General features: G+C 42.7%; 1 protein-coding gene across 1 annotated transcript; it reads left to right on the top strand.

Moving 5' to 3' along the window:
• Window positions 1–6,961: 6,961 nt before the first annotated feature.
• On the top strand, window positions 6,962–10,220 carry LOC101784399 (homeobox-leucine zipper protein HOX25). Its single transcript, XM_004959369.3, has 3 exons — window positions 6,962–7,610; window positions 7,703–8,130; window positions 9,751–10,220. Exons 1-3 carry the CDS (start codon window positions 7,496–7,498, stop codon window positions 10,117–10,119), a joined length of 912 nt encoding a protein of 303 aa, XP_004959426.1. The 5' UTR covers window positions 6,962–7,495; the 3' UTR covers window positions 10,120–10,220.
• Window positions 10,221–10,957: the final 737 nt, after the last annotated feature.

Raw genomic sequence — 10,957 nt, 5'->3', positions numbered from 1 at the left:
GTTGAGTTTACTAGGCCAGTGTTTTTTTATGTTAGCCATATAGTTTGATATTGCACACTATGCTCCTACTCCCTCCGTCCCCAAAAAATTCTCCAAGTCCCCTCCAATCCTTTTCTACCCCGTCTAAGGCTCTAAATGGAGCAAGGCATTATGTTCGATCAAATTTATAGAGAATCATTCATGACATTCATTATTTCTATTTAGTTGAAGTATCTAACTTAGTTAGCATGTGACATGGTGCATGCATTTCATTGGCAACCCTATTTGCATTGGAACATACTGGCGTAGTGGCGTCATGGATAAATTGTCGTCTTGTATGTGGAAGGAGGGTCCCGTACCAGAGTGGTGAAGTGCTCATGCATTACTCTAGCTTCTGACACAAATGGACTTATGGAGCCGATCATGCTGGACAATCAAATACCTTTTCCCTCACATTTAGGTGGTGTTTGGTTGGCTCAAATGTAACGTAATCTAATTACTGAAGGTAACGAATCCCATTACATATGTTTGGTTGCGGCGGTTTGTAATCAATTTACACTGTAATCTAATCCCTTACCTAAATAATATATATACAAGCTTGTTACCCCTCCTCCCCTATTGTAATCAGATACAACACCCACACCGTAATCTGATTACGTTACCAGAGTGCAACCAAACAAAGAGGGTAATCACCCATTCCACCACTAAATACACTGTAATTTGATTCCCTTTATGTTTACGTTACCTTAGCGCGAACCAAACACTATCTTAGTGGAGATGACGGATCCATCTAGGGAATGCTTATTCGGAGACTTACCGAGTTGTAGGGACATCCTGTGGCTTCCATGGAGTTGTGTGATCAGGAGGTTATAGCCCTCTCAACAGGCTCTAAACATGACCGATGGTTAGGAAAAAGTTATTGTGCCACCTTCGTATCGAAATATTTATCGCTGTTGACTTTTGGTCACGACGTTTGACTATTCGTCTTATTCAAGAAATTATGTAAGTATCATTTGTTTTATTTGTGACTTGCTTTGTCATCAAAGTTATTTTAAGCATTACTTATCTTCTCGTATATTGCAATAAATATTTGAATAAGACGAATGATCAAATGTTACAAGGAAAAGTCAACAACGACAAATATTTCAATACGGAGCCTATAAATTCAGCATTTAATTTGTGCACTTACACTGTCACATGTGTAAAATGCTTACCGATCTCTATAACCTTGTTTGGAGATGTTATTTGGGCCTCTGAGTTATGTATTAGTAACTTGCATTTTTATGTCCCTAACTTACTAAGCGGTTCACCCAAGGTTAGTAGCATCTCGGTCTAAGTTATAAATAAAAAAAAAGAGGGGTGGAAACCCTACCCACTTAGGTTTTATGACATTTTCTTAAAAAAAGTCATTGATCTAAGGCGTTTGTACCTTTGTTTCACTAATCCATAGGTTTCTTGTAGTATTATAAGTGTATCTTTACATGAAGATCAGAGCTGCTGCCAAAACACCTGTGGAAGCAAGAAAGTTGTGTTGTTTCTTTCTAAGACACCCCCAAAGCCATGGTGGAATAATGGTAATTTTATAATTACTAGGATCCAATAAATAAAGCAAGCCTTCTTTGTGGATCGTTTTCCATTGTAAATATTTAGCATTGTTTTTTTCAAAGAAATATTTAGCATTGAAATCACGTTGAATTATGTTATCTGCCAAGGGAGTAGCTTAGTCATCATTATGTGTATCTGTATGATCAGCCTTAGCTGTGTAATCCGGTCACTTTCTACCTTTAAATACAAAGTTGTTGTTCTTGCAATCCTCAGGAGTGTTCATAAATATAAACCATATTTAGAGAGAGATTGAAACTTTAGTACTTAAATTCCCAATTATACTTTGATGATACCTCATAAAAGGGCTCTTCGTATACACTTGTACACAAAGTGTTAATTAGAGTGGAAACAGTGAATTGCCTTCACGATGACACTCTTGCCTTAGGCAGAATTTCTGCTGAAACTTAAGCATGTTTTCCAGAAGCTACATTAGCATCCCGTACCACCACCACCAAAAGCAGGCACCAACGGCTGACAATTTTTGCCGGCCCTTTTCTCCATGGACACAAAGGCAACTGCTATGCACGGATCGGAGCAACTCCTGTTTGTCCTCGACGACGTACGTGCCCGGCCCCCTGGGCTATGGCCCTCTGAATCAACCTCAAGCACTAGCGAGATTCAGTAGCTTATTTGTCTGTCTTGTCTCGTCCCATGTACAGCCGCCGACGCACATGCCATGTCCGTTTTGCGCGCGGAGACCTCATCTTTCTGCAGATCGTCGTCGCACACTACTTGTCCAGATCATGATCTTCGTTCTCCGCACCCAGTTTCTTTCTTTCTTTCTTTCCAGCCTTCGATCTCCGGCAGATCCCGTATCGGCTCCTAGTGCAAAGAAGGCCTTCTTTGTCCATGACAGGCACTGTGCACACCTGCACCCGTTCTGTTGCGTTGCACACATGGACACTCATCTGCTGCTGTCGAAGTGTCGAGCTGCCAGTGGAAGCCGCAATTAAAGCGGCGCCGTTTCTTTGTGCGCGAGCCATTCATTTGCCAATTGTAAACGCTACGCACTTTGGGGGAATGATAACTTAGTTTGCTATGCATCTTTCAAAATCTAGACATCTCGCCTTCATTTGTGCTATCTGTTTTTTTTTATGGAAAGTGCTATCTGATTGACTGAACCTCTGAGCTAACGGCAACGGTTTAATCGATCGATCGGCCCGGTGACAACCCCACTTCGCCTTGTTCCTCACATGCCAAAAAGAGGATCGGAGTATATATGCGTGGCCCAGTCACGGGAGCATGTATGAGCTCTCGTAACCTCTCGTTCGGTTGTGATGGAGGGCGGCGTAGTGGGGAGCCGGTTGGAGGAGGAAAAGGGGTTAAATGGGTTGAGGCTGAGGTCTAAAGCTACCGCGTGTGTGGCTGCAGGTTTTCCTCGGTGGATCTTTCCCTGTCTTCTTTTCCGGCAGCAGCTTACCTTCGTTTGATACTAGTAGTGCTTCATTAGAATGATGAAAACACGACTAACCATGTGAGGGGAGGCAAATCATCAGCTTTTGCTCATGTCAAAAGTTAAGTGACGGTTTGTGTTACATACATGCACTCAAAAAATTTAAGATTTGGAAACACAGTGTCTGTTTCTACAATAGTACGTAATTCCGTCAAACAGAGAAAAAATAGTGGTTGATTTGAGTTTCGACTTTTGACAACATGTCGACAATCTGTTGGCTCTGCATGCATGTCTAGCCAATCTCTTGGCCAGTAGTAGTAAACCATGCACATATTTAGCTGTGCCTGGTTAATTTATGTTCCATTTTTTTTAGACGACATCATGCCTCGTTAAATCAACATATATTAGAAATTAGCTCCCACTTGTCACATTCCTGAAGTCATGTTCAAATGTCATGACATGGATGACACTACAAATTGCAACACATGGCAAAGGTGTCGCTGTTTGGTACTAGGTCAGACAACCCTCAAGCAGATTAGAAATTAGAAGTCACATTGACGACAACAAATCACAAAAATGTGACCTTTGGCGTCTGTTGCTGATCGTGGTGCACATGAATTTCATTGGTCTGAGAGAAAGATATTGCTTCTATCTTTTAATTTTCATTTGGAACCCTACAGCGATATGTTTACAGGAGAAGAAAAGGAATAGGCTTTATTACAGGAGAATTGGGACCTTAGCCTGACAGGTACACCGCGAAAGTCTGAAAATATTGTAGATGAACTTTTTAATTTTCGTGGCGTTTTCTTTATTGTGTTGTCGTTACAGCCCTTCCTTTTGACATGTTCTGAAAATAAAAGGTATGGCAGCAAACGAGACCAAAATGAGAAACACAAGGATTTGCAGTCTCACAAATCAGATGATTCTCTCTGGAATCTTGATGTCAATTCTTTTCATGTAAAAGTTTTGCCATGATTCCTTTATCCTGAGTTCTTTTTTTCCCTTCCAGTTTATTTGCCGACACCCAGCTGCCTACTTCCCACTGGCCAAGCAGACAAGTGCGCAAAAGAACCCAAAAAGATAGGTTTGATTAACCAGATAATTGTGACGCATCATTCATTAGGTCATTGATCAGGCATCAGAAAACTACAGAAAGTCAGATTAGTTCCTGTGATTGCAACATAAAACCCACACACACCCAACAACCCTTCACCGGCACAGGTGTTGAGCATCATCCTCCAGTCCCATCAAAATGCCACCCTGCTAAGAACAGAAACTTCACACTGATAATCAACAAGAAGTTAAGCAGCAGCAAGAAAATATAGAAAAAAAATGTTATCTCTTCAGGATAGTGGGGGTCAGAATTGACTGCGACGCCACCTGTTGCTGCGAGCCTGCAATCTGCATGGAACAAGTGGTTGGCCAAGAACATGGCATTTGTCCATTTGATTCTCTGAATCTGGCCTGAAGAATATATGATAAAAGATCAATTCAGGAGTGTTCCTGAGTGGTAGCATCAGGCGGCAGCTGAGAGTTAGACTAATGGCATTCCTGGCGCCATGTGAAACATGGCACCATGCAATGCAACTAAATGGCATATTTGAGTACTAGCTGAAAGCTACATTTCATCACACCTACACATCAGGATTGTATTCTTTTTCTTGATCAGATAAGAGTGAGAAGTTATTCTTTCTTGGGTCCTTCTTGGAGGAAAAACGAGTCCTGCAAATACTATCAAAAGTGAGATCAGATAGGAATGCAGAAGCATTTGTGCTTGCATCGTTTAACTGGGATTGGTAAGGATCAAATGCCTATCTAGGGTATCGGATATTACGATGAAAGATGGGAATAACCGTATCGTTGATTTGTCGTCTAGGTCTCGTTCCACTGCAGCAGAAAGCATATACGAAGAAGCATGTGTTTAATTTCTTATTTCTTCTTCTTCTTTTTTGTAAGGGCTATGTGTATCAACTTAGTACAGAAGGTGGAACTTTATTATTTAATGAAGCTTCCTTCTTCTAAAAATTTATTTGGACGCTAAGTTTTGCACTGCCAAATGTGTACATAAGTTTTGGTTCTAATCTTGTACGAATATGGTTGAAGAATATGTCCTTTGTGACACTCTGCATTGTACTAGTGTTATTGCTAATTATCATGGAGCGAGCATATTAGATACGATACTCAGTATGTAGAAGTGCGCAATTATTTTTACCAGCTGGTGAAGAGATTGAGCTTATTTGAGAATATCCTTTCTTTTGCTGCAATGGCTATTCTTTCTTTCTTTTCTTCCCCTTTCTTTTTTTTTTGGCAACGATTGCAATGACTTCAGCTGCAATTTAGCGAAATGGGCACATGTTGGCGTTTATTCTGGCAGTTCACCAAGATGGTAAATCTTTCAGAGGGGAGATCATGTAACCTAAGCTTTATGGCAACACAAGAATATAGGAACACATGTTTAGACAGGTTTGGTCCATATATCAAGATGGTGTAGTAACCTACATCCTGTGTTTGGCTAGATTGTATTGCTTGCGTATGATATTGCTTGTGTTTTTGGAGGGTAGGGTAACAGGTCAGTGAATCTATCTTGTAGTCAGTTATAAGGCGTACAACATTGTACTTTCCCTAGCCTAACCAACTCGAATATATCCCATAACCTCCGGGATATTCATGATGTCTTGCAGTGCATGCCGCCCTGTGTTGTGTGCCGCACCGTAGCCAACCCGACGACTCATCCTTGAGAAACATAGGACGGCCCATTTTAGGGTACCCAGGGGTAAACAGGGGTAAGAAAGATCCCCCAAGGAACATGTTGTGAGCTAAAAAAGAGAAGGTTTTTTACGGAACTGGATCACACTTGTTCTTATCAGATAGATGTTGCATTGATCTATCTAATGAGCAAAAGTTCAGAGTTTGTCTAAGTACGTGGACCGGATAAACATTATGAAATGGAGGAAATATATGGCTTTGTGCAGTTTTGTTGACAAAATCACCTCACACAACTACACAAGAATACCATAATAAGTGTCCTAAAATAATTGAGTTACACGTATTCGATGCTAGGTGCCTGCGTAAGATTCATAAATCGATCCATATGAATTTTTGTGAGGAAAATTTCGAAAACAGTTCACTCTCCATACAAATATGGTAAAGTTTCCAGGTTCCAAAATGAGATCAACCTCAAGTAGTAGATGTCTAGTATATAATTGCCAACCACGCAACTGGAAAAGGAGAAAGAAAAGAGGAGAGAACAACCTGTTGCTTCTCTCATGTCATCTTGAGTTGACTTCATAGCATATTCAACCTTTGCTTTCCCAACTCTGCGTGGAAAGGCATAAGAAAGAATCAAGAAACGAAAAAATTATTCACAAGTTGCATCGGACCAGTACGTGTTCAAATTTGGGACAACAAATTCACCAGCTAGTTGCCACAATTGCCATGTCGCATGATCCCTTCACACACCTTCAAATCATAATCTTACCACTGCAACTGAATCCTTAGCTGGTTAATTGTACGTATCGCCCTGTCATGAAGCTGACATAACTGTGTTTAGTATGCTCGCTAACTTGTTAATAAGGTAGTACATGAAAATTCAGTGTGTGGTGTACCATAACCAGAGCCATTTCTAAATTAGCTTTTTAGGTTTCCAAAGGGTGCTCTAATGTGTGGATCTTGTGGCTTGTCTTTCTACTTGCACGAAACGGTGTCACCAACAGAGAAGCACGCCCATGTACAGAATAGAGTAGCACCAGCAGTAAACTGTCAACAGCTTGCAGTTTGTGCTGCTGTTTTTTTAATGTTTTTTTAGTATTGATGTAGTTGATTGATCTTTGTCGCAGCACATGACATCATATATAAATCATACGAAAATCGAAGATTCCAAGAATTCCAAACTATTTGTGTGCAGAATTCACAAATTTTACGAGCTCAAACCAGCTAAAAGGTACTTCGAATACAGGAGATATATGGACTTTAATCCCCCAATCAGGATTCAGGAGGTATTTCTGTCACTACGCCCCACCCTCCAAATGCCCTTCACTCCTATAAATCCCATCCTCCTCCAAGCTTCAGAGTTTACCCGGTTTGCCCACACATTCCCGCCACCGCAGACGGCGATTCCCCTTCTTCCAGTCCCCAATATATCCACTGGACCCGCGCGTCTCATCAAACTGGTGGGACGACACCGCCGGCCAGCTTCTCCGGCCACCGTGTGTCGTCGCACGAAGCTTGCGGTGGCGAAGCCTACGTCCTTCCTCGGGGGCGGCGCCATGGGGTTCACGCTGTACCCCACCAAGTCGTCGACGACGCGCACGCCGTGGAGCACCAGCTTCTTCCGCCACAAGTTCCCGGCGGCGGCGCCCTCCTTCTTCTGATCAGGCTGTACATAGCTCCGGCCGCCCGGCGATCTCCGTGTTCCACGAGGAGGTGGGGGAGCATACGTACGTACGTACACCGATACACGTGAGTGTGAGCGTACAAAATACAAGTCCTTTCTTTGGTTCGTTGTTAGTGAATTGGCGCATGGACTACGGCCGCAACATGATCAGCTCCGCCGTGCCATTCCGCGCCGCCGGCGAAGGCGGCGGACAGGTTTTCCTCTTCGGCGGCGGTGGCGGCGGCGGCGAATTCCTTCGAGGTCAGTGGATCGTTACGGATATATGAAGCGTTTAGTTAATTAGTTCGTGGAAGAAATGAAGAATCCGTTGCTCATGCCCTCGGTTTCTGCAGGTGCGCCGGTGGTGGGGGCCGGTGCGGCGGGCGGCGGCTGGCGCAAGCGGCCGTTCCAGCTGGCAGCGCATGAGGAGCTGCAGCTGCAGCTCGAGCTGGGCGACGACGAGCTGGCCGGCTTCGACTACGAGCTGAACGGCGGCGGGGCGCAGGAGCGGACGAAGCGCCGGCTGACGGCGGAGCAGGTGCGGGAGCTGGAGCTGAGCTTCGAGGAGGAGAAGCGGAAGCTGGAGCCTGAGCGGAAGAGCGAGCTGGCGCGGCGGCTGGGGATCGCGCCGCGGCAGGTGGCCGTGTGGTTCCAGAACCGCCGCGCGCGCTGGAAGGCGAAGCAGCTCGAGCAGGACTTCGACCGCCTCAGGGCCGCGCACGACGAGCTCCTCGCCGGCCGCGACGCGCTCCTGGCCGACAACGACCGCCTCCGGTCACAGGTGAGGTCATCAATCCTGCCTGCGGGCCATCGTTTAGCCATTGCACTTGGGCTACTTAGCTAAGCACTGTCATCCAGATATTTCAACAACCAATTTCAGGAATTATATTTGAAAAAAAGTAAATAGGTTTAGACCTTATTTGGATACTCAGTAGATTCAAGTGGAATGGCAGGGATTGAAGAGGAAATTATTTCATTTTAGACTTAATTTCCTTCGTTTCTTTCCAATTCTCTTCTGTTCAAACAAACCCTCACGGTAACTTCAAAGTGGAATAGTTGATCCTTGACGCCCTAGAATTCGTGTATGACAAATTCTTCAAAGTTCAACGATATGTATTACGGTAAATTTATCAAGAACGATTATATATGAAGAATCGCATAATTAGGTTTTTCTTTTTTGTAAACTAGGATTGTTTGTTTGAAACGAATGTTACAAGATGCATATATCTTTAGGGATGCTTTCTTTGTAAAAGTATGAACTTAAGACATGTTTGGACAGCGTCTTTAACTTGAGACGTCGCTACTCCCTTTATATTTTTATAAGGTGTTTTCTCTTAAGACAAGTGTTTTGCACAATTAGTTGTATTCATATGATACAAAATTACTACCAGAAGAATAGTATTAAATTTGTGCCACAAACATCATATATTAATAGAGTAATAGTTGGTTATATATTGTTTTTGCAAATTTATGCCCCTAAAGGTCAGCACCAACCTTCTTTAGTTTACTTCAATTAATTGAACCAGAGGGATACAAGTCCGCACCTATCCTAAATTAACAGAATAAGGTATGCGCACTCTTTTCATGGATATAAGAACTTCTAATTTGTTCTAAGTCAAATACTTTTAAATTTATCCGATCATAGAAAAAAATCAGAAAAAATAACAAAGCACAAATGATGTCACTAGATTCACTGTAAAACTAACTATCAGAAGAATACGCAATTCTTTTCATTTGAAATGGTTTATTTTTATATATATTATTGGTCAAAGTAGCATACAAGATGGTGGTCAAATTATTTATGGATGGAGGGAGAATCTTCGTAGTGAAATAACTAGGGCCATAGGCTAGCATCCAGGGTAGTTTAGCCAAACATGCTAGCAGGTTCCACGATGATAATTAGGGCATGTTTCCCTCCTAGTTATATAATTGGACTATGGTTCAAGGGTAGTAGAGCAAAAGAGTATCATGGGACCACTTTGGGATCACAAATAATCTCAAATAAGCTAGCTCCAATGTGATCTTTTACCATTTTAGAAGTACTCATGAACCATAATTCAGCTTATATAATCTAGGTGGATTATAATCTCAAACAAACAGGACCCTTAGCCGATTGATGAGCTGCAGTAGTCAACCTCACTAATCATAGTACTAGAAGCTAAAATTCTAAATAATCGATCAGAAAAGCGACCCCAACATTGATTAGTAGGGACACTTTGTTCAGCCAGAGGCAGACACTGCATTTCACATGTCACTGGCAGTTGCTGTTACATGTATGAGTTGCTGTCACATGTATCAGTAGTTCAGTACTACGGCCTGACCAGGCCAAGAAAATGAATCTTGCATATCTTTATTTAAAATGATCATATGCTAATATACACATAGCGACCTTCCATATCAGGTGATCACCTTGACTGAGAAACTTCAAGCTAAGGAGGAGTCGTCGGCGCCAGATCCGGAGGAGCAGACTGTCGCTGCCCTGCGAGAGGGAGCCTACGGTACTCTCGAACAAGATCAGCTCTGCATCCAGCCCGCCACCGGCGGCGCGGCGCCGGCGCCGGCGGTGGGTTATTGTTACACGGGGGGAGACAGCGACAGCCCGGAGTCCTATCTGGCCGGCGCGCGCTCGCCGCCGTCGTCATCGGAGGACGATTGCGGCGGCGGCGACGGTGACGCTGGGCCCTTCTTCCTCCCCGACCCCGAAGAGGACGGGGTGCAGCTCAACAACTGGGCATGGCTATGGAACGAGCAGCAGTATAACATAGCGTAGAAGTGTTTGCAAATGTATATTTGGTTTTGCGTTTTCTTAGTATTGGTACTGTACCTCTGCTGATAAATTAAAGCTTTATTATTTATATTTTTTTATTTATATTTTTCACACTGGCATTTCTCACCCAGCTGAAAGGGTAGTTCATTCCCAGCCTGACATTAGAAGCGTCTGCAGTTTCTGTTCAATGAGGGTCAAAATTTGGGCCGGGCTGGCCCATACAGTAGTATTAGAAAACCTTTTGACCTGCTGTAGTCTCTTTCCTTAAATGGGCCAGGGCTCTTACACGTCCGACTGGCCTCTTAGATTGGAGTTCGCTCGCTTAATGAGATTATACTCTTGTCCGTTCCAAATTGTTGGCTACTTTAGCTTTTCTAGGTTTATATATACTATTATGCATCTAAATATATATTATATCTAGGTGCATAGCAAAAACTATACACTTAGAAAAATTAAAACAACGTACAATTTGGGATGCAGGGAGTACTTTGTATTTTGCAAGACAAATCTGCGCATATTATGTTAAAGTTTCCAAACTAAATATTTTGATAATTATTTGTTTCAAAAGGTTGGCCGGAATTTGATCAGTGTCAAGTATTTATGACTGAAGAGAGTACTCCCTCCGTCCAAATTATATGTTATTTTAGCTTTTTAGATTTATATATTTTTTATGCACTTAAATATATCCTTATATCTAGATGCATAATAATATCTATGCATCTAGAAAAGTCAAAATGACCTATAATTTAGGATGGAGGAGGGAGTAGTAACTAAATTGATCAGCTCCAGGACAATGGGAAACTAAAGCTCGAGGACAATGGGAGGCCCCTTGTATGAAAAA

The sequence above is a fragment of the Setaria italica genome, chromosome II (assembly GCF_000263155.2).
Source record: "Setaria italica strain Yugu1 chromosome II, Setaria_italica_v2.0, whole genome shotgun sequence".
Lineage (NCBI taxonomy): Eukaryota > Viridiplantae > Streptophyta > Magnoliopsida > Poales > Poaceae > Setaria > Setaria italica.
Note: the sequence above shows the minus strand (reverse complement) of the source record. Positions and strands in the feature narration are given on the sequence as shown.